Genomic DNA, 24,572 nt, shown 5'->3' on the forward strand with positions numbered 1-24,572 from the left:
CCTGGACGTGGCAGTCAGTGCCATGCTGTGGCTCTTTTGCAGCCTCAGCGACCCCGCGGCTGTGCGGTCTCCCCGGCCCTGAGGGGCGCCGCTCGCCCCTTCCCACCAACCCCCAGGTCAGGTCTGTGCCTGAGGAGGCTGTGAGGGGGAGCTCCCCGCGCACCGCCGCGGAACCTTCCTCCGCTCGCAGCCCAGCCGGGGTCCAGCCCCGGCCGGGACCCCGAGCCGGGCAGCGCCCACGGCCGGTGAGGATGGAGCCGCGGCCCGGAGCCAGCCCCGGGCTGCAGGGGCCGCGGGCCGGCGGCGAGCGCGGCGCTCCCTCTGCCGGGCACTGGGCCCTAGTGCGCGGCGGCGGCGGCGGCGCGGGCCGGGCTGGGGCGGCCGCTGCGATGAAATTCCCGGGCTCCGTCCTCATCTCCCTCGTCCTCTTCATGTCCGAGACGGCGGCCGCGCTGTGCCTGAGCGCGGGGTACCGCAACACGGGGGACAGCATGTGGCAGACGCTGACGCTGATCTTCGCCCTCGTGCCCTGCGCGCTGGTGCAGCTCAGCCTGGTCTTCATCCACCGCGACGCGAGCCGCGACCGCCCGCTGGTGCTGCTGCTGCACCTGCTGCAGCTCGGGCCGCTCGTCAGGTCGGTGAGTCCGCGCCCCTGCAGCGGGCCGGGGCCGCGGCCGCAGCCCCCGGCCTGCGTGCGGTCGGGCGGGGCCGCTCCGCCCTGCCGCAGCTGCGGGGGAGCGAACGCTCGCTCCTTCGCGAACGCCGGGGGCGCGGACCCGCGGCTGGCCGGGGGAAAGGGCCGAGCCCCGCCCGGCCCCGCCGGAGCCCCGCCGCGCCCCGCTCTGCGCTGCGTTTCCATCCCTGGGGCTTCTTGCGGATGGTTGTGTCGGTTCGCTGCTGCCTCATCCACGGCGCTTTGCTCGCAGATCACTTCCAAGAGAGAACGGGAGATTCTTCACTCGCTTGCGAGTTAAGAACAATGATAGTTCCCATCCCATCCGTGCGTCTTGGAACATCAGCGATGCTCTAGTCTGTCTTTTCCTTCCAAACGTGAGCTTCCTGCCCCAAATTGCTTTGGAGATTTTTTCTATTCCAGATCAATGTCTCACTGAAAATACTCAGAGGGGGAAAAAAAAAAAAAAAAAAAAAAAAAAAGTTACAGCAGTGTGCAACTCTAAGACAAAATGTTTCTGGGGGGCATTAATTTTAAATTTATACTCAAATATTTTATTGAAAAAGAAAGGGAATTAAATGCTGTGTGTATGTAGTAAAGGCTAGAAGTATCACCAACTTTTTGAAATTCCTGAATAGTGTGTAAAAGAAAGATTTGTTCACACTAAGGAAAGGTGAACAGTGTGGATGTTATAAAATATCTTACACTTCAAAAACACTGACTTCTTCTATAACTATACACGGATTACTTTTTTGCTTGCTTTGTTATTTTAAAGATGTTTGAGTTGTGGGTTAACAGTTCTGAAAGAGCTCTGATTTTCTAAAAGCTAAGAACAAAATACTTCCATATTTTTGGAAAATAAGAGAGGAACCAAAGAGAAAGAAATCATCAAAAATTAATTACTGGACTTTTGTTATTCTAAATCAATTTATTGAGGTAAGACAAGGAAAAAATCTAATGTCAAGCTAGAATATGTGAAGAAGTAGACAAAGGATTTGAGCAACAAGAAGAAATTGAAGGATTTTATTTTTAATTATACAAAAAACATAGATTTATATTTTGATCTTTATCACCAAGCATTACTTGACTTTCTGTTTCTTTCTCACCATCAAGTTTTCTGTTTACAACACAAGTCTTATCTTGTGCAGAATGCAGTTCCTGCTCTCTGGTGAACTCCCAGCTGCAGCCACTGCTGTAAAACAAGTGAGCATATGGAAACCCTCTCCTCTCCTCTCCTCTAGTGTGTTGCCGACTCTGCACTTCTTCTTTTCTCAATTTACAAACTTAGCATTTCCAGGAGGTTTGGAGGTGTTCTGGATGTGCTGTGCCATAGTCCCCATGGCAGCATTTAGGCATGACAAAGTGATGTATGTTGACCTCTGTCTAAACCCAGGATAACTGGAATTATAATTATTAATTAAATAGAGTAGTACATTGATGCTACCTGAAAAAACTTATTTTCTGCTAAAGACTGGAAGGACTCTACAAATTTAATGTTTAATACTTTAAATTAAAACCCAGTTCTCTTTACTTTTAGGGAAATGTGTCAGTTTGTAGGATACAGCACAAATGTCTGGGAAGTCAAAGTGATCCGAGACAGACAGTAAAGGGTTTTGGGGTTTGGGCTTTTTTTCCTTCCTTGCCTTCCTGCAACTAAAGATTGCTGTATCTGTCAGAAGAGGAAACTGATTGCTTCCTGTCAGATATAGCTCTGCACTGTAAATGTTGGGTTTTCAGCACACAAAATACCTTCCCTTTCCCTGCTTTCTACAGGAGGCTTTCTACCCTGTGTGCACTGGCATACACACAAGGTTTAGGTGACAGCTAGAAGGCAAAGTATATTTTGGTTGTATCATCACTGCACTGTGGCTTTTACTTTTTGTAAGCTGAAAAGGACCATTGTCCTTTGAGGCATTTTACTTCATCCTTGTAGGCAAATCTTTGCTCCTTTGCTTCAGAGAATCCTGCTGCTCTCAGTCATCTGCCTCCCTCACGTGAAGCCTGGCTCCATCCTCCCTGCTGGGACTCGTGTGCCTCACTGTCACAGCCCAGGGCCGCTTAGGGAGGGCTGAGTCAAATTAGGTCAAATAGGACACAGACAGTAAAGCCTCCCCAGGCTCTGTCTGCTTGTGGCATGGGAATGAAACGTTTAAGAACCTTGAGGCTCTGTGTAGTGACATGCTGCAACAGAGAGCTGGCAGCTTTGGTGGGCTTTAAAACAAACTTAACAACTTTTTTACTATCTCTGTTTGATGTAGAATAGTCAGGGTTTTTCTGTTCAGACTTAAAGACTCAGATATCAGTGCACTGCTTTACCATCAGCCCATATGTGTTGTGTGAGTTTTTCTTCATCATCTTAAAATCTAGATTTTTTTTTTTCCCCTTCCAGTTTTCTTTAAAAAAACTCTTTAGATTTGGGAATATCTTGTCAGGGAAGGAGAGTATTTAGCCTTGCAAGCCAAATGATTCAGCCTATTTTGAATCATCAGAGTGATGGAAAAAAAGTACTTTCTCTCATAGAACCTTCTTGCATGCCACCACCTTCCCCAAACACCCACGCTCCACCTGCTCGGGAGGCACTCGCTGTCCTGCTGCTGCCACTGGAAGGACTAAAATTAGGTAGCATCCCTCTTCCCAGAGAGGACTTCTGGTGTAGTGTTAATGTACCCTTTTTTAATTTCTTCTCCCACTCCCTAGGAGTTTTTCTATAAATTTGGAGCAATTTGTAGAGCAAAATTCCTATTCCTCTTAGTGGCCTGGCTGTGATCCTTAGGATGCAGGCGTGCCAGAGGCTCTGCAGAGACTTGGCTGGAACAAAGGGACTGCAGGTTTCTGGGCATCATGGGGATTCCTGCAGCATTTCAGGCCAATGCCACTCCTGATGAATGCACTAATTCGTCTGGATGCTTAGAAGATGTATTCAGGTAGGTTTGGTTTTGGGGTTTTGAAGTTTTTTTGTAAAAAGAGATTCTTTTACCACACTAAGTAAATTAACACAGAAAAAAAATTACTTAAAACAGTAGCCAGTGTCAATGAGAGGATTATTAGTTTTGTCTTTTCTCTAGGGAAGGTCATGATGAACTTTGGCTCAGGCTGCTCCTGTGCTAGAGTCTGTCTCTGTTCACTTCATTTGGGTGGCACTTGTAGCATCAAGGTCATCCTGAGATTTTAAGTGCTGCTACAATTCCAATACATATTTACTGCATACAGTTTTGTTGGTGTACCACTCTACACTTAAGGATTTCTTCTAAGTGTAAATAACCCCTCAGAGAATCAGGGAATTGTTTAGGTTGGGAAAGACGTCTAAGATCACTGAGTTCAACTCAACTAGCACAGCTTTGTTCACCACTAAACCATGTCCATAAACATCATATGCCTTTTGAACATTCTAGGCATGGTGATTACACCACCTCCCTGGGCAGCTTATTCCAATGTCTGACTGCCCTTTCAGTGAAAAAGTCTTTCCTAATATCCACCTGAACCTCCCCTTGACCAACTTTAGCCCATTTCTTCTTGCCCTGTCTCTTGTTACCTTAGGAGAAGAGACTGATCCCCACCTCACTACAACCTCTTGAGGAGTTGCAGAGAGCAAACCTGAGCCTCCTTTTGTCCTTATCCTTCATGATAGGCACCAGAGAACCCCCTGTTAAACTTGCTTGCCCATTTCAATTCTTCAATTAATAACAAGGTCAAGAGCTGAAGGGCAGATTTCCAGCAAACTGACTTGGCCAGTCAGGGCTTACAGTCACATACTGGGGATGTTGTTGGTGCTGGGCCCATGAGTCTGCTGGATGCAGGGACTCCTCCCACCTGATCTTCTGAGGGCTGTACTGAAGAGGCATCATCAAAACCAACTGGTGTGAACCTGGCAGTGCTTCCTTCTGGTACCAACTTCATGGAGAGGGAAGTTTGAGTGGCTGCAGGTTTCTTTGGAACCCTGTTCCCCAGTGCTCTGTCAGTGCAGTGTGAGCCCAGCCTGTTCTGTGTGAGGAGATGCAACCATGGGAGGGCTGGCTTAGCAGAAAGATAAACTTGCCAAAAAAATCTCAAGTAAATATAACAGGCCCCCTATATAGAACACTAATGACTGTTTTCCTCAGGTTACAATAGGACATAAAGGATATAAACAATAGACTTTTTTCTTTAATGGCATCAGGCTTTGTTTCTTAAGGCATAATGAAAAACAATTACATGTCTCTATGTACCATGTAGACAGCAGCACAGCAGATGCAGGAGGAAGCTTGCATCAAATTGCCAGAGGAGCTGCTGTTAAGGCCAAAGTTTGATTTTGTGAGCTGCTGTAAAAAAAAAAAAAAAAAAACACAAAAAACCAAAAAAAAAAAAAAAAAACACCACAAAATTTTTTACAATCATTCATGTTTTGGGCATCTAATTCTGTTAATAAGCTCTAATGGTGCAGCCACTGTTTCACTGACATTGTGCAGAAACATTGTCTCTTGTGAGTAGTTTCTCTTTGCTAGTGACCTGCTTAATAGTTCAAAATAGAACAGGTCTCAAAACTTCCCTTCCTTGTTGGACTTCATGGGCAGACCTCACTGTAGGAGATCTTCCTAGCTTTAAACATAACAGTCTCCTTCGTTTCCAGATGGGAAGAATATGTTTACGTCTTTAGGCTATTTTCTGTCCTTTATTCTTGAACAGATGCATTAAGTGTCCATGGTGAGGTGAACAGGAAATTAGTGCAGGTAAAAGGTAGAACAATAAGTGAGGAGCAGATCTTTGCCTGATGCAGATAAGTAAATCTGCAAGACAGGTAAGTATTTTACATACTTCTCTAAAGACAGGGAATTAGTAAAAATTACTATCAGCAGACATTACTATTTACAGAGGGTGTGTGTGGATAGGTCTCAAATAGACATTTGTTCTTGGAGTGCTGGTTGGGTGTGGAAAGTTCCTGTTCTCATTGCCTTCTCCCTCTTCACACCACCATTATTTTGCCTGTGTTCCAATCCCACGCATCCATGATTAAAAGAGGGAATGAGGTGCTCACTCTCAACAAGCATATAAGGGTAGGATTATTCCTCCTACTTACTGTGTAGAAGACAAATGTTTTGCAGCTGAATCACTCTTTGTGGGCACTGTCAGGATCCCTGAAAAAGTATGGCTCTTCTTTCTGCCAAGATGGCAGCAGGGGAGAAAGCAGCACCATCCTTTTCTTACTTCTTAGCTTTCACTGTAGCAAGTAGATCTGACTTTCTTTCCTCGGAGCAATTTTAGTTCCTTCAGAGCCTGTGCTTAGGTTGTCCGTGCCTTACATGCAGAGGAAACAGCCAGCTGCTTGCCTTTTGCTCTTGACATCATGTGAATGGTTCTTGAAGTGGCCCTAAACATCACTGCAGGAAATGGATTGTGCAGAAGTTGGGATCATTCACTCCTGTCCCTCTGGAGCAGAGCAGCAATGAGGGCTTCTGTGGAATTCAACATGCTGCAGGAGCTTGTAACTGTGGGGGAAAGCTGCCATAAAGCAATCCCCTTCTTGCATTGTCTCTTAGTTGTGTTTCATGCTAAAAAAGAGCAAGCCAGGTAGTTAATTTAAAGACAAGATGCCCAACGCTTCAACATGTACTTCATAGGCAAAGTCACAGTCTGATGCAGCAACATCATCTGCATTGATTCTTCATCACAGCTCTGGATCCTTCTCACCTGTGTGGTCATTCAAGTGCCTGTGCCCCCTCCCACACTCTATTCCTTAAACTTTCAGATTGGTGTTTGTTCTTTCTAGTGTGTCCGCTGCCAGTCTGTTCCTGCAGGAAGCAGTTGCTTGGGCTGGGGCACCAGCTGGAATCCTGAGTGCATTTGTTACTTGTCCCAGAAGGCTTGACTTCCAGAAACACTCTTGCATGGGACTGGCAGGGCCTGGGAGAAAATGGGCATCATTATCAATGTAATCTGAATGCTTGCATATAGTATTTTTTATTACTCTGTTGTAGTGGTAAAAGTCCCATTTACCTCTAAGATTTGCTTATCAGACCGCTATGCATTATGTTTGCTTTTCTGTATGGACAAAAAATCCCCATCACAAACAACATACTGCTGCTTAATACTCAGCTAATAAATAAAAATCAAATGCTTGCTCCAAAACTCAGTGTTTGGTTGATGATAATATTTGCTATTGTCAGTAGTCTCATAAATCTGATATCTTTAATGGGATCATTACATATTTTTTAGATGGGTCACTAGACTATATCTGCTTCTAATCACACATGGTAAGAGTTCAGAGCCTGATGCTGAGATCCATTTTCCACAATATATTCAGACTTGCCCTCAACTCAGGGTGAATGCATGGCTGTGAATAATAAATGAGACAAAAATGGTCTGGGATCTTTGTTTTTTGGAATAAAATCGATTTGTTGGTTTCAGAATCTATGCTGGCTTCATAAAGCCACAGTGCTTTATTAATTCTTCACACTTTATTTTTGGCTGTTTGGACTCTTTCATGTGGAACAAGATTGACAGGGAGTGAAAAGATTAATGAGGGGAAGACAGAAAGTCACCTCTGTGAATGGAGCATCCAGAGCAGCAGGAATGTTGAATAGCTTTAGTCATAATGATAGCTGAAGCCTAGTGAATCAGGAATAGTACTACACAATCTCAAAACTGCTCTTCATCTAGAGCATTTGTAACTTGCTAGTGGTCCAATTAGAGCAAAAAATGAAGTAAAGTTTACTAAAACAAACAGAAGTAATTTTTTTTCTTCTCCCTTCCCCCTCATCTTGTGATTTCACCTGTTCCTTGCTTGTTATTACTTCCTAGACAAGGGTTGTTTTGCGTCCTGCTTGATGCCCAAGCCTACCCTTGACACCCTCATATCCAGGTAGTTCTCTTAGAAGAGAGCTACTCTTCATGAGTAAACTTTATGAAAACTATGAACTAGTTTTCATAAAGTTTTAGGCAGTTAAAAAACAATCATTGGAAGGAAGTTGCATAAGCTGTGCTTTCCTTGCAGATATCTCTCTGGGGCTGTTATCTTCTTTTATACTCCAGGAGCCAGATTGTCCTTGTTGCTGCAGCATTTTCTGGAGACAACCCTTTCTCTTCTCTCACAAATGTATGGATTTGTCTCTGTGCGTGGGTGAAGGCAGCAAATAGTGTAACAATATGTAATTTATGAGTAAAAGTGTATGTGCTGGCACCAGTTTGTTTCTTGGAAGTTAGCTGGCAGTAAGTTAGACCTGTATAAACAAGAGAGTTTGACTCCCACTGTGTTTAAAGTATGAAGAGCTTCACCAAGTGGAAACACTGCATCTTCTTAATTAGAATAGTTTTTGCCAGATTATATTTAATAGTTCTTTAACAGTACAATAAACAGAAGCCCACTTAAGAACTAAAGTTCCTATTCTTGTGCCTTTAAAAAAAAAAAAAAGTTGACTTCAAGGGTTTTGAGGCTCAAAACTGCTCATTTTCACTGCTCTGGCATGTTACTGGTGTTTTAAACCATTGCTTGGTAAAGTTTCGAGGCGTGTGCACCTGCTTGTAGTCCGAGCTTCTCTCTTCAGATGTTTTAAGGCAAAGGTAAGAAAAGTGGGTTTATTGTCATGTCCCATTAGCATGTCACAGATTGTGGGAACTCAAAATGCCTCTCAGACGTTTTTAGAGGCTCCAGGCCATGGTCAGACGCAGTCTGGACCCCAGCAGGCAGCTGGATTTAGCTGTGATTTCGAGTTTGAACCATGGAATGAATTACCAACTTTGAAGGTAGAACAAGCAGTCACAAAGTGCTAGATAGTATAGTAAATGTAGTCACAAAGTAGAGGGAAATATTTTTTGGTAGTGTACAGGGGGGTTTTAGTGCATGTACAGGGGGGTTTTTACTTTGTACATGGGGGTCAGAAGTTCTAAGATGGAGGAAAGTGGGCTGAACCCATCCTTCTTCTTTCTTCTTCCTTGCCTCCATGTTCTTGCTGATGTTGGCACTCACAGATTGGTTTAGAATAGAAAAACACTTGGTAACGTAGGTAATAGGTATTGGGGAATAATTGTAAACATGTTATACGTAATATATCTTATAAAAGATAGCAGCAGCCCTGGGCGGGGAGAGAGGAGAAGAAGACACCAGACAGTCAGGGTGTCAGGAGTGTGTGCCTCTCTGCCTGGGCCGCTGACCAAAGGGCCGCAGCCCGAGAACTTAATCTGTTAGATAACTAGCAATAAAACATCTTGAGACCGAACAAGAAGAGACTGTGGAGTTTTCCTTTGGGAACGCGGGTTGGAGGAGAAGCTCTACCACCACACAGGAACCCCAGCCAAACCCGGGGTTCCGACAACAGATGTATCAATAACAATAAAAAACACATGAGAATCTGAAGAAACACACTTCCAATTTGGGTCCTGGGTTTGGCATCTTAAGCAGCTTAAGGACTTTAATGGGACATTGGAGAGAAGGGCAGCTCATAGAAAAAAAATGAAACCTCCTCCCAAGTCTGAGTACTATAAGCAGCCCAAGGGGCACTGACAGGTTCCTGCCCTTTAGTAGCATGTAGTTCATGAAGTTTAAAATAATAAAATCTGTCATATTCCAAGTCTACCAGAAGGAGAAAACCTACAGGCTTTGCTTTATGAATGGCTTAGGACTTACTGTGTAACTGCTAGAATACCAGAAAGTGGGGAGACCTTTCATTCTTTCACTTTTCCCTGTTACTTTATCTACTTGTTTCCTTATAGGTGTGTGGAAGCCTTTTATATTTACTTCCGTGCTGGCAGAGTTGAAGATCCCTATGTCAGCATCACAAAGAAGAGGCAGATGCCCAAGGATGGGTACTCAGAAGAAATAGAGAAGGAAGTGGGGCAGGCTGAAGGCAAGCTGTGCACACACAGGTCTGCGTTCAGCAGGGCCTCTGTGATCCAGGCGTTCCTCGGCTCAGCGCCCCAGCTCACGCTCCAGCTCTACATCTGCGTCCTGCAGCAGGAGATCACGGTTGCCAGAAGTAGGTGGAGCTGTTGCTATGACCTTTTTGGTGTTTGGGTGGGAGGGCAGTCAGTTATAGCTGCCCTGCACTAGAACCTGGCATTCTGCAATGGGTTTCATCTCCCTGATAGCTTTTGCTGGTGATGTTGCTTTTGAGTTTATATTGTCATGTTTTAGACTATGGCACCTTCTGTAGCACACTCAGGTTGCTGTAAAAACACTGATTTGGTAAAGTGACCATTATGGTAGAGAGGGAGGCAGCTGGAGGGACCGAGCTGTCTACATGAAGAATTTTTAAAAATACCTCTGTTCCATTTTGTTTTTTGAGCAAAACTTTCTGGAAAATTCCTTGAAGTACACTGCAGAGCATGTTTTGTCATGCTGCCTTAGGGAAGACATACTTTCAGGAATGCAGTTTTAAATATGAACTGAGAACATGAACTATTTTTATTTATGCCAGACTCTGATTCTGGAATCAAAAGGCAGGACTCAGTAAGCTGCTATGCAGCTGTGGTCATCTCATCTCTGGACCCAAGCTGTTAAGCTTTCACCAAGTACAACATGGACTTACCAGGACACATGTCTCTTTCTGTGGAACTCTGCATTTTGCTTCTATTCCTTGATTTTCTGGATCACTGCTAAATGAAGAACCATCTCCAGCTGGTCATGGGACAAACATCTTTTCAATATAAGAAAGGACTTTGGCACCTGTGTGAACTTGAAGGTGCATTTCAACTGAAACAATAAATAGCTCTTGTATCTCTAAGGCCTTTGAGATGGAATGAGAGGATCTTTACCAGCTTCACAGCTAGGGAGGCTGAGGCTAAGGTGACAAGTTAAAAATTGAAATAAAGACAAATATCATAATAATAATTATAATAATAATAGTAATTAGTAGTGAAGAGGATAGAGAGGGGTGGAGGGAGAGAAAGGGAGAAGAATAAAACCCAGGAAAGACAAGTGATGCACAAACTATCCCCCAACACCAATCGGCTCCTCCCAGACAACTCTCCCCAGTTCATACATTATACCAATGGAATATCCCTCTGGATAGTTTGGATCATCATATGTTCTGGCTGTGCCTCTTCACAGCTTCTTGTGCACTTCTTCACTGGCAGAGCATGGGAAACTGAAAAGTCCTTGACTTAAAGCACTGCTGAGTAACAACTAAAACAGTGTGTTATCAACATTATTCTCATACTGAACCCAAACTCAGCACTGTATCAGCTACTAGAAAAAAACTAACTCTACCCCAGCCAAAACCAGAATATCATAGCAGTAGTTTCTTGGAACACATTACTTCTTCCAGTCCCTGAGTTAGACATTACTCCTTCATAACTACTCTTCATAACTAAGGTTGATCCTTCAAATAACCAGGGCATTTGTGATGTGGGATGTGGACAATATGATTGAATCCTTTGCTGAATGGTGCAAATAGCAAAGTCTCCAGTCACTTTGCTGTAGATGGCATTTACTTAATTTTTTATTGTCTTTCTTTTATTACTGGTTATGATTTCCAAAGAGAAGTCCTGTGTTCTAGATGATGAGAGAATTGCATATTTAATAATAATTTTGTAATGCTCTATTGCTTCTAGCTTATCTCTGCTGAAATAAGTTGTAATCACAAACTGATAAGTGACATTCCTTGGCTGAAATGACCAGAGATAAGCTAGCTCACCAGAGAGTTTGGTGAACCCACTTGCAAATGCAGAAGTTATTTCATGCTTCCCAGGAGTGTCTCCATACAGATGTAATTCTAATTATGAATGCAATATAAAAATGCAAAGAAAAAAAAAGTGTTAGGAATTGGACCAATGTCTGTTAGAGCTCATTCATCAGAAAAACAAGAGTCTTAGCCATATTCTTGTTGTGTGTATCTTAGCTGCTGATATACTGAAACTTTCTGCAATCTCTTTATCTAGCCAGCCCAGTTCTTATTCAGATGTCTTCAGCTTCCCTGTTCTTTGACACTGGTCCTCCAAATTTCAGGCTTGCTTCCATTTGCATCTGTTACAACTATTACTTTCTTACATTTTGATTTCCATGTGTTTTGTCTTGTCTCTTCATCAGTCTGTTATTTTTCTGGATTCCTACATACCCTGTCATTCTATGTAAATTCTGCTTGTTCAGGGGTAATGAGGTCGGTATCACCTGAGAACCTGAAGCTGTTTACCATCATGCTGGGGGCATGGCTTGTCCCTTTCAAATCTGTTTGAAATTCCTTATTGCTTCTAGTGTTGGTTTGAACACTTCTGAAAAGAGCATACATCCTTGCCTAGCCCTTTGTCAGCCAGAGCCATGCTGTAAATTTCTTGTGTATTTCATGGCATTCATTAATTTCTGTGGATGTTTTCTTCTGGATTATTGGGGTCTTACCACTGTCTGGCATTCTTCAAAATTGTCATTTCACAGTCTGCCAAGAATGTAAGATCAAGACAAACAGAAAGCTGCAAAAGCAGGACCAACTCTTGAAGTTAGTGATGAGCAACATAAAGCTTTGGTGACTGTTTATCATGAAAAGTGTAAAAGCACTGGATGTAATACAACATTGGAAACCTACATGTATTAGCCTGAGTCCTACCTCTGTTTTGCATACATATAACTATAGTATCCATAATAGGTTTCAGCGGTACTTGTGAGGTAGCTCTTCTAGAGCAGAATTCGCTGTATTAACAGTTTTTGAAGTGGGAAGGACCAGGCTGTGAAAGGACTTCAGATGTAATAACAAAACACAACAAAATAAAGCAGTGCCTCCCTAGATGACTGTAAGTGTCCACCTCTGATTTGTAAGAAAAAGACAGACTTTTGGGAAGAGAAGGAAGAAGAGAAATGACACCTTTAAAAGGACTGTTAAAGGATTTGGAAATGTTCCAGGGGAATATACTTTGCCTTTTAAATTTACATTTCTTTGCCTGCTCAGGATGTGTAAAAGCAACAGTATCACCCTCTGCTATTTCCCTTTGTGGTTGCTTCAAACCATCTTTCTCACAGATTTAAAAATTAAGTTTGAACTGAAGGTTTGGTGACAATGATGAGCTTTTAGGAAAGGAGTAGGACTGGACTAGTGTATTAAACCAGAGTCAGCATGACTTATTTTCCATCAATGGAGAAATACCTCTTTTGAAGGCTTGAGTTTATAAGATAGGTTTGAGATTAATATAGATTCCCTGAAGTGAAAATGGGGAATAAGATCACTGTTTCAGCTTGCCAAAGCAGAAAGCAAGCAGAGTTCCAGCACAGTAGCACTCAGTCCCTAGTGGGTACATCTTTATGTTACTTTAACTCTGAGAACATTCTTTTGCTTCATTAGCTGCTGGAATTTATGTTCTTTCACAGCTCAAAACTACAGGAAACATTTTGTAAAAAGCCACAGGACATCAAGCAATATTCTTGACTGAACTCACCTGCTCTTCCACTTTCAGATGATGTTTTTCCAAGACATAACAATTTAAAATGCCCAGCTCTATGTGTCTTTTACATATAGGTTTATTGTCACATGGTTATTTTAAGTCTTTATCGGAGACATGCTGTAAGAAAGATGAAAAACTACTGACTACCTACTTACAATTTCATCATAAACATTTTCAGAGAATATATGCACCACCAAACTGGCATGTACAAAATTACCATATTAAATTATAAATGCTTTTCACCTTACTGGGTGCCTTGGAAAATTAGATATAAAGACTTTAATTATTTTCCAAAGTAATTCAGAGGTGTTTGTGGGTTCTAACAGAAAAGAGATTAGCTGAAATGATAGAGAAAATTCTCTTAGAAAGTTGTTAGAGGTCTTAAAATACACTTGTTTCTTCCAAAGGATTGCTTAGAAATTAGTGACATAATTAAAAATAAAGTCCAAACCCTGACAATTTTGGCCATATAGCTATAGCAAAACAGGGAATCCAGTTTTTTTGTAGGATACAAATGTTTATTTGTAGGATATTGGCATGCAAACTAATTGAAGGCTGCAGAAAACACAGGTTGCTAAGCATTACAAATGTAATTGACATAATTAAGAATTCAGAACTCTGGTTATTTTATCTGATGCAATATCAGCTATTCAGCATGTTAGTAAAAATTGTGAATAAATATTTATATAATTGTGCATGCAAATACAAAAAAAAAAAAACCAACCTGTTAGCAGTTAGCACTTGTTTATTCTCTGTGTCCAGAATTCATATACATTTGTACCTACTTAATATGGCAAGACAGGATGCCCTCCTGCAGTGCCAGGTAACATCTGGTCTCTGCCTTCACTTTCTGCAGAATTTAAATGTGAAACCTTCCTTTCAAGGATTCTGGGCAGGTGGGAGATACTGAAAATTGATCTGAATTTAATGACATTTTTAATCGGAGTGTTTTTTAAATGCATTATATAGATGGGTGCATATAAAATATTGATGTATAGGAAAACACAGTACAGGCAGGTGAGTAAATATCTCTCTCCACAGTCAGAGACAATGCAGACAGTGCTGGGTTTAAATTCCTTCAGCTTTCAATATTGAGCTGTATCACATACCTTTCTTGTGATTTGCTTCAACACGGAACTTCACAAGCACCAAATTATCTGCATGTCCAAGTTACTCCAAAGTTTCGGCTTCTGTTTTGCAGTTTTTCATCTGTATGGAAAGGGAGTAGCACTCCTGTGCCTTGTGGAGTGCAAGCTTGATACTGTAATGACGGAGCTGTGAAATTACCAAGGACAGCCTGTGTATGAGCAGCCCTGGGCAGGGGGAGGAGGGACAGACACTTATGACTTCTAAGTGCCTTCTTTTTCTTACCAGCTTCCTGAATAAGTATCAAATGGGGACTAAAATAGGAGGTGGGATTAAAGTAATGGGCTGGGAATGGCTCCCGTGGCATTGGACCCTGCTGGGAATCCCCAGGAGCCCAGTGACAGTGACTGCATCTGCACACCCCTGGTGCACTGCCTGCTGCTTATCTGAACGTGCTGATTTATCTTTTCTCTTTGTAGGTATTTTTATGGTGCTTTCTCTCCTGTCGATCGTTTACGGCGCCTTACGCTGCAACATCCTGGCCATTAAGATAAAGTATGATGATTACAATATCCGTGTGAAGCCTGCTGCCTACCTCTGCATATTCATGTGGAGGAGCTTTGAGATCGCCACGCGGGTCACGGTCTTGGTGCTTTTTGGTTCAGTCCTTCGAATCTGGGTTTTCCTTGTGGTGCTACTGAATTTCTTAGGGTTCTTCCTCTTCCCATGGATTCTCTTCTGGCTTAGCAAGTCGCCATTTCCTGAGAACATAGAGAAGGAATTGAGCAGGGTGGGCACTACCATCGTCCTGTGCCTTCTCACGTTCCTGTATGCTGGCATTAACATGTTCTGCTGGTCAGCAGTGCAGGTGGAGCTCAGTGACCCTGACTTGATCAGCAAATCCCAGAACTGGTACTGCATGACCGTGTACTACATCGTGCGGCTGATGGAGAACGCCTTCCTCCTGCTGATGTGGTACATTTACAGAACAGACTTCTACCTCTATGTCTGTGCCCCAATGTTGTTCCTGCAGCTCTTGATAGGTTACTGCATGGGCGTCTTCTTCATGTTGGTGTTCTACCAGTACTGTCACCCGTGCAAAAAACTTTTCTCCTCCAGCATTACCGAAGCTTTTCTGTCCTGTTTCAAGATCCTCTACTTTATTTGCCAGCATCACAAATCCACTCTACTTACCGGCAAGGTGATGATGAAATCTCCTGAAAATACTGATGAAGCACGGGGCAGTAGCAAGACAATAGATTCTCAAAACAGGAGTATTCATCAAAGTGTTTCTTCCAATGCCTAGTACAACTGGAAGCAAGTAGGTGCCTTTGGAAGGTGGCAGATCACCTGCTGGGAGCATTGTGTATCTTAGACATTGTGTCTTGTGGGTAGAATTTCTTTCTTGCAGATGTAGCACTGCATGATGACTGACATGCCTGTTTTTGTGGAGAGCAGTGTATTTGTGTTTGTGTACGGAGAGCAATTGTTGTTTGTAGATTTCTATTTCAGAGCATTTTTGCACATAGGTTTATTGTCAAATGCTTATTTTATGTCATTATCAGAGACATCATTCAGAAACTGTCCTGATGCTCACCTTACTCAGGAAGTCTGAGGATGGAAGGCAATGAATTTTATTTCACATAGGATGTCCCATGGCATGCCACCCTAAGCACAGAAGCAGAGCTTACACCTGGACTGTGTATGGATTGTAGCTGTGGTCTGCTTTGATCAAATTGCAGACTATTTTACACTCTAATCAGTGTAATAAGGTAATACTCTCAGTGGTAGAAGAATTGGACTTGAAGGATGCACTGTAGTCCGGGTTGCCATGAAACAGCCAATTAGCCAGCACTGACACAGAAGTGTGACTGTTACTGAGGATGGGAAGAGGGATTATTGGCTTTGCACTGTTTCACCCTTCATGTTTACTGCTTGTTAGCAAGGGAATTAAATTTAACATATTAATTGATGTTCTGGAATAGCTCATTTTTCTTTCATTATCATTTCTTTAATACTTTGTGATGTTCTGGTGTCAGGTAGTGTTTGCTTTGTATAAATACCTAGAGGCTGGGCAGACAGTGTGTACCAGTCATGTAGGTGCTCTCCAGTGCACATGTCCGGGGAGTGACTCACCCCATCTCAAAATGTAGGTGATACAAATCACTCTCTGGAGACCTGTTACTCAGTGTTAACCAGATGCCTTCACAATTAGTTCTGACTATCCATCTGACTTTTAGATGTCTGAAGTTAGAGAGATGAGCACTACCCTGATCATCAGGGGTTTGGTAGTGCACCACGTAGGCAGGTCATTGACTTTTCATACTAGGATAGAAGACATTGATTCCTTCTTTTTGAGCTGTGATTTGTTATGATTAGTTTAATATAATTAATTCAAAACCCTCTGACTTCTTTACCTCAGAAGTTTCACAACCCTGATACTGAAGTGTGAAAGAGAAAATGGAAGTAATTGATTTTTGTTCTCAGCAATACATCACCATAAATAAAAATGTTTCTTTCTTTTGCAAGTTTCTGAGAAACTTTAGCAGATGAACATACAAGAATTTAGTGAAAATACACAGACCCACTTGTATTTTCACAAATTAAGTGAAAGCTTTTGCACTTTGTTTGTTTAGCTCCTTCCTAACATTTCTTTTGAATGTTACACATAATGGCTGCTCGTGGAAGCAAATAATTGATGACCAAAGCATCTCCCAGTGCTTGAAGCTTAGCCTCCATTCTGTCATCATGCAGGATGTGAAGCTCTTAATAGGGGTGACATCAGCATAATTGTTTTAGAAGCGTCTCAAACTCAGGTCTGGCATAATTTATAATGAAATATGTCACCTGCAGTGCTGCAAAGACATGACATTTTATTTTTTTCTTTACTACAGTGTAAATGAATGTCTTCATATTTCAGTTTTTTTATGGAGTTATGTTTTCATTTTGCTTAATATATGTCTGTGTAGGATATGTGTATGTAGGTGTCATTAAATTATTGGTGGGTGGTAATGGGATTTTTGGCCTGATTTTGCTGTGGGAATGTATCTCATATCAGGGGAAGACACCAAACACCTCCATTCTAATTTCTCTGAGGAGAGGAGAATAGAATAGTGAAGTGACTCCTTAAAGACACAGCTGTGTTTCTCTGTACCTTTATATGTAAAAGTACAGTATAGGATTTCTCTGTGCTTTCCTAGTTGTAAAAGACTATTGCTTTATGTTCTTCAGTAGTGAGTTAAGGAGCAAGGGAGAATGTAACCTTTTCTTCCAACCCTGTGGAGTTCAGCCCACAGGCTCAAATTTTCTGGTGTTCTTAGCCAAAACTGAGTATCTGTATTTATAGCTGGACACTCATCAATATCAATAATCAGGGAATTACAGTGGCTGTCTATCTACAGACTCTACAGACGTACCCAGGTCAGAAATGTTAGTCTTTGGGGGAAAACTTAAAAAGTAATTTCATATGTAGAAGTAGTTAATATCTAAAGAGAGAGCTTTTAACAGAGTTTGGACACTGTAAGTGGTGATGCAGTTGTGATGGTGCCATTTGGAAACAGTGAAAGCTTCACAAACCTCAGCCAGGTTGGTGCTACAGTGAAACGTTGGTGCTGCTGTGAAGGCAAAAGTGAGAGAGTTACAGAGCCAGGAGCCCAGGATGAATGCACAGTGAGTACCATTAAACCTCACAGACAACTGTATATGCATATTTGGAGTGTGTCGTATTGCATCTTATTTTTATACCAGTCTCCTGAAGTGCATGAATAGGGAGCTGAATATTTAAATCACTATTATGAGAGGAAAGAAAACCTAGTTTATATGGGTTTTGTTACTGTCCTATGGTTTTGCCTTAGTTGTGCAGAATAACCAAATACAGTTCAAACACTCCACCAGCACGAGGGGCTGTTGCCTGTGCAGTGCCTGGTGTCACCATGGTTTGGGGTGGTTTATCCAGCTGTGCTGCCACTGCTGGTGGAAAGGTGCGGGAGGGAGTCCTAGACACAAGGATACTGTGTCAGACCAGGGTTTGAAGGGAGCAGCTGATTTCTCTGAAGTGTGGGTTTTCTCCAGATAATGACAGTCTGGAGAGTGGTGTTTTCAGTGCACCCAGTGGCTGCATGGAGAGGACAGTATGAGTACACAGTCTGTCTGTGTGTGGATGAGTGATCTCTTGCTGCAAGTTCACTGTGCTTTTACTCTCCTCTGTGAATGTTAGAGGGGCCTGTGTGTTCTATAGAAGGGTTTAGGGCTACTGCTGAAAACTCTACTCATTTGAGTAGTCCTGAGTGGGCTCAGAATGGCTGAGGATTCAAAGGATGGCTCAGCAAGGGTTATTTGTGTGTATAAGAGTATACAAGATCTGACACATGGGTTTCCTTTTATGCTTGTACCACAGCACCAATTAAAATGTTGAAACTACCCCTCAAGTTGTGTTGGTGTCAGTTCTTAGTGTGCTGCTTTCAGGAAATCCGAAGTAAAGGTAACAGAGTCATCTGTCACCACACAGCAGCAGAAATGTTTCCAAGAAGACCTGACAGAAGAATTAATCTGTGATTGATTTAGAAGCTCTTTACTCCCACACTTCCATTGCAGTTTAGAAGAACATTTTGTAAGAGGGGGGCAGTTTAAGAGGTCAGTGTTTTATGGAACATGATTAGTATAGCTTATTCATTGTCAGTGAGAATATTTACTGGTTTACATTGAGAATTGGGAGGAAATTGTTACATTATAAAGAATATTTTAACTTCTTCTCTACACACTTCTTTTATGTTCATCTGGATTTACCATATACTTATATATAACCATGGGAGCATCATAGTAAAATCAGTGCTGAGGACTTTTGTGGAGGGATAGGAACGCACAAAAACTTTGCAACAGATGTGTTTCTAAATTTAAATAGATAAAATAGACCTTATTTTTTAAATATGTGTGTGATTAGATACATTGTAGCAAGTTGTAATGTGTGTACATCGCTTACATGGGCATTGAGAAAAGATTTTAGAAGTCCTGGTGTTGATTGACACTACTGTGTGCTAGTAAGACCTGCACTCCCTATGACATAGAATTGGTGGATACTTGGGACTGTTAAACTGTAATTTGAATTTGATTTTTTTTTTTTAAATTTACAAGTAGTTCCTTTATTTTTTTCCCCATAGTAGCTGATAATATCTAGCCTAAAACAATGAACGATTTTCACCTTTTTACCTATTTGAAGGTCTTATGTAGCAAAGAAAACAGGGCTTTGAACTCAGATGTTTGCAAGCCAGACATCATCATAATCATGTATTTTAAAATGAAGTTGTGGTGAGTGGCTCAACTCAGCTGGGAATCATCACAGAAACATGAAGATACAGTAATATGGCAGAGATGGTAAGTTTGATTTACCAGAGACAGAAGACTTGAAAAGTAAGATGTATTAGAGGTTATGTAATTTCCTACTGACCAATAAAAAAATGTATCGCAAAACTATATAGGTCTTGGGGTCACTCCAAAATTAGACTATGAAGGAAAGGTAAGTGTTTAAAAATGACAAATATGAAAGCTTACTGAAACTCTGCCCTGATTGAAGAACTTCATTTCCTGGAAAAAAAGGACAGTTTTATACCTTTTTTTTTTTTTTTTTTTTTTAATCACATGCAGTTACAAGGAAAACCTCTTGCCACTGAAATAAAGTTTTATGGAAATGGTGAATGTCTATTCAGATACAAAAATTTTACCTTCCAGCTGGGAAATTCAGATGTGAATGCATCTGTGTGTAAAGGCTTCAAATCACAGACTAGCATTAATGGGAAAACACACCTAGCAAGGGATGGATACTAATTTGTTGGATGTTGCTTACTGAGATCCTTATGGAATAACATCCAAGTTGTAACTTTTTGGCCCTGAAGGTGAGACCTGATTGATTTAATGAACTAGAAACAGCCTGTCTTAAATAGGGTATGTGCCTTCATGTTCGTAATTGCTGAAATTCCTATTTTGACAGAGCACACAAAATGACAGCAGATAAATGTTACATATTTTAACTTCTGAAATGTCTCTCATCAGCTACTTGTTTAATCTGATTAATGTGCCCTGTCAGTACAGAGCTTTAATCAGCCACAGACACTTTCTGGAAAATGATCAGGAGCAGATTTAGATGGAGAGCAATGCCAGAGGTATTCAAGGTGAAGATTAATTCACATCTGCCTTCTAGAGTGGGAAGTGAATGTCAAAAACAATAGCACAGCACCTTACATACAAAGTGCCAGCATTGCATTTTGGTGTGTTTATGCATGGATTTGCAGTTCTTGTAAATTGGGTAAGTTGGACTGGACAGCAAACAGAAGAGAGGTGCTTGTGACTGCTTCAGTTCTGCCTTTGCTGGCCCTCACAGCACCAGTTATATTCTTCAGAATGGGAGTCCTGGCTACTCCTCCTCCCTCTCTGCTGCTTCATGGGAGTCATTTTAAATAGAAATGGAGAAACAAAGCACAGTGAAATGTTCAGGCAGATTTTTCAGTAGGACTGCTCTTTTGGAGACAAACATTCCTGGCAATGAAAAGGGCTGAACTCATGAAATGCATCAATACTTCATTACCATTTAAAATATTTTAATAATGGTGGGCAGTGCAGTAACTCAGAAGCACCCAGGTGTCATTTAAAAAAAAAAATTAGAGGGGAAATGGAATTTTCTAAAAGAAGTAGCTTCAACTTTGGAGTTACAAGGAAAGTAAGAGAGCCCTACAAAAGCACAATAATTAGGTGTTTAAATTTTTTTCATCATGTATATTGTGGTCTTCCCTGCCCTTCTTTTTAAGTAACAAGAAAAAATACCAAACAGGAGAAAGAGAAATATTTCATGAAAAAAAAGTCACTGCAAACCTATGGAAATGTGTATGGCAACTCATAAACATGTTGCATTGAGGGTAAGCCTAGATTTCTCCACTGATGCTCTTGGAGAGGAATAGTGAAAACCCCAGAAAGGAATCCAGGCACAGTGAAGCAGAAACTGTGAAGGTCATCCTGATCTTGGACATAGCATCATGCTAAAAAAATCATTATCTATTCTTTTTTGTTTGACTACTTTAATACCAGTAGTCTTAATTATATGTCTACTATATGTATTTGTATGCATGAAATACATATAAATATAGAAATATGTCATTATATGTGTATTTTTTGTATGATATATGTTGTAGTACACACGTTAGTCTGATTCTGCATCTGAGCACAAATAGGCAATTTCGGTGCTAATGGTCAGACCAGAAATATTACCACTGACATATTATGTGCAATTTGCTTACACAATTCCACCTTCCTTATGCATGGGAAGAAAAAAAATGGATCATGCAATGTGTCAGGTAGTTTTTTTAACCACATCTGGATGGTTCCGGCTTTGATCTTTCTTCATAAGCTGAAAAGATGTGATGTGCTGAAAAAACCTTTCTGTTCTTTACAGAAAGGTAAAAGTGAATTGATTGGTGAAAGCTGGGACGCTGCCTGTGCTATTGGCTGTGTGAATCAGAAATTAACCAAGCTTCCTCAGATTCAGAGGAAAGGAAAAAGGAAAACTTTGCAGGAGACAAGCTGTCATGTGGGAACAGGCAAGGAGTGTAATAAGTGAAAAATTACTCCTGCCTAGCCATGAAATGTGGGCCTCAGCAAGGATGTTGGTGTTGTACCATGGGGAGTGATGGTAAGGCAAATTCAGGGAGGGCTTCAGAGTGCTGTAGCATTAACTCATCAGACAACTCTAATGCCTGAGACAGCTGACTCTTCACTGTAATCTACCATTGGCCCGAAATGCAATGGAAGCCCCCAAGGGCACCAAGCAGGAATCCATTAGCCATCAACTATCAATCACTTTCCCTATAGTGTCCTTTAGCAGTCAAGGGCTTATGTGTTTAAGCTGCTATCTTAATAACCCATACATCACTGTTCTTCCCAGGGCACAACAGCAAGTGAGCAGTTGTCTCTTCAAGCAAAAAAATAAAAAAAATCACCAGAGAAAGGCAGGTTTTACTAGTGGGAAATCTAAAATTAAAAACAACAAACTGTTTATAGTCTTAAGCGTATCACTCATTTAAAATAAGTTCTAGTGTAATAGAAAACTAAATGCAATTTTAGCATGTATAGGAGTGTATTTGTATGAGGAGAAAAAATACTGACACAGGATTGGAGTATGATTTGGCAGACTCTCCCTGCCAGGTAGCAAAAGTCTCAGTGAGATGACATTGTGTCCCTTAATGCAAAAGAAAGTGTCATAAGTCACTGTAACTAGCAGTAAACCACTGTGATTTTGATGAAAGTGGACACAGCTCCTCAAGCTTTGGCAGAAAACTGTGTGAGAGGATCTCAAAGTCCTCCAGGACTTTGAAAGAAATTAGGTACCTCCAGCCTATTGCTGCTCCTCTGAAAGCCTGAGCAGTGAAAATAACAGAATATTATTAAACTATCTAAACTTAAGAAGTCATAAATACAAGAAATCAAATTGATAAATAATATTGTGGAAATTGTAGTCCCTAATCTAACCCCCTTACTGAAATTTTGTTTTTCATAGTGATTTCTCTGGAACTGCTAAAATTGCCAGGAGGGAGGGGATTGTGTATATGAATAAACTGCTGTAAACTGTCCTACAACAGGAGGCTTTAGTAACTACTCATCCAGTGGTAATTTAACCTGGAACAAAATCATCCTAGTGCAATTCCTAAATTATGGACACACAATTATCAGACATTTGTGTCTTCACTGAGTTTCCCAAAGAGATGGATAGATACTTCCAAACTTCTCTTAAGTGTCACTTAAGCCAGATAGAGGTGAGATAGTCTCAGGCAAATGCCCAAGTTTTTTTTTCAGGGAAAATCATAAAGTAAAAAAGCTTTATCAAGAAAAATGAAGGAAGGGAAACATATAAATCCAGCAGTTGTGTGGCTGGAACAGTGTAATTCTATAATAAGAGGCAATTTAGGTATGATTTAGGATCATATAGGCTTCATTTTAAATCTGGGCACAAGGATGAACTCTCTTTTAGTAATCTAGCTGAAGGATAATTTTAAAGCAAAAGCCTCTTCCTTGGTGTCATGATTTATTGTATAATTTTATCTTGCTTAGACACATCTATTAAGCCTGACATCATTCCTTAGTGTTTCCTCTGTTGATATTACTGAAAATGAACATAAAACCAAGTCTGTGTCTGTCAGGTGTCTGGTTGTGGACAGTCATCTGCTGACAGAGTTGGGTCACCCCCACACCTCCACACTGAGGATTGGGAGGGAGAAAAATCAGCCAAAGAATTATCACAGCACTCCTTTGTATTTCAGAAGACAAACTGCAGCATTGTAAAGACCTGTAGTGTTGTCCTGTGCTGCAGGGTTTGGGCACTGAGGTGTTCACACCTGGTGGCTGTTCTGGGCGTGAAGGGGGATGCTGGAATATTTCTGTGGATGTGGAGCTCTGCTGAAACCATGGCATGAGCTACCACAGTGCAGCTCTAGCAGGCTGGGAGGCACCTCCTTTATTTCTGGTTGTGGAACGGGGATGCAAACGTGTGCCAGGAGTAATACAGCTGCAGCAGATCCTATTAGGAAGAGCGAAGTGAGCTAAGGAGCTCTGGACGTCCTTTCCCAGGCTGTGATCAGGAGCTGCTAATTAGAAATGGGATTTGACAGCGCAGCGCTGGAAGAGAAAGGGAAAAGCAGGAAAGCGTTTTTGAGCAGGGATACAGCAGGAGAGGAGACACCAGGGCGGGTGCATACGGAGGGAGAGGCTGGGATGAACCGAGCAGGATTCCAGCTCCTTCCCCCGTGAGCGGCGCGGGGCCGGCGCTGCCAGCGGGTGGCACCGCGGGGCTGCTGAACCACCGAGCCGGGCACAGGAGACACTGCCGAACCTATTCGCACATCCCTCCAGGTGTTTTCTTGAGCGGGAGATCGCTGGTGGAGTCCATCTCTCCAGGCAGAGCAAAGTTACCCTGGGCTATCCCCAGCAAGTGTAAAGAAGTGGATCTGCAGCCCTGGGAAGAGCAGTCTCGCAAACAGATGATGGTTTTATTCCAGAGCCACATTAGCAGATGATAAAACTGGTACCCTGTCCAAAGGATGCCATCTGGGCTCCCCCTCCCTCAGTCCTATGCAAAGGCAGGTTAATTTTACCTTTGCCTTTATACATGGGAGGTTATGCTGCTGCAGCTTTAGTCCAGCTCTTCCCGGAAACTACTGCCTGCTTACTGAGATGAAATTTCTGTCTGCACTTAGGATATGTTGCTGGTGGTGTCTCTTCCTTCCAATAACACAGCAGTGTGCAGCCATTCTGGCCCATTTTGTGGTGGTGCCGCTTGACTTCAAGGCAAGACCAGTGTGGCAAGCAGCATCTGGACCAGACATTGATTTTTTTTTTTTTTAATACAACACATGGGCCTCTCACGATGACTGCAAGTCAGTGTGAGGAAGCACTGGAGCAGGGAACTGCATTGGGAGTTATATTGTAAAGCGAGGCCCTA

The 24,572-nt window shown here is 41.9% G+C and overlaps 1 protein-coding gene across 1 annotated transcript; it reads left to right on the forward strand.

Annotated features, from left to right (window-relative positions):
* Positions 1-155: 155 nt before the first annotated feature.
* On the forward strand, positions 156-18,516 carry XK (X-linked Kx blood group antigen, Kell and VPS13A binding protein). Its single transcript, XM_021552969.4, has 3 exons — positions 156-634; positions 9,356-9,618; positions 14,575-18,516. The coding sequence occupies exons 1-3, from the start codon at positions 252-254 to the stop codon at positions 15,399-15,401; spliced, it is 1,473 nt and encodes a 490-aa protein (XP_021408644.3). The 5' UTR covers positions 156-251; the 3' UTR covers positions 15,402-18,516.
* Positions 18,517-24,572: the final 6,056 nt, after the last annotated feature.

The sequence above is a fragment of the Lonchura striata genome, chromosome 1, assembly GCF_050655825.1.
Source record: "Lonchura striata isolate lonStrDom1 chromosome 1, ASM5065582v1, whole genome shotgun sequence".
NCBI classification, from domain to species: domain Eukaryota; kingdom Metazoa; phylum Chordata; class Aves; order Passeriformes; family Estrildidae; genus Lonchura; species Lonchura striata.

Excerpts from the sequence above, each read along its gene's own strand:
- XK (XM_021552969.4), top strand. The coding sequence starts at position 252 with ATGGAGCCGCGGCCCGGAGCCAGCCCCGGGCTGCAGGGGCCGCGGGCC. Across the intron at positions 635-9,355 it reads CAGCTCGGGCCGCTCGTCAG|GTGTGTGGAAGCCTTTTATA; the intron begins GTCGGTGAGTCC and ends GTTTCCTTATAG. Across the intron at positions 9,619-14,574 it reads GGAGATCACGGTTGCCAGAA|GTATTTTTATGGTGCTTTCT; the intron begins GTAGGTGGAGCT and ends TTCTCTTTGTAG.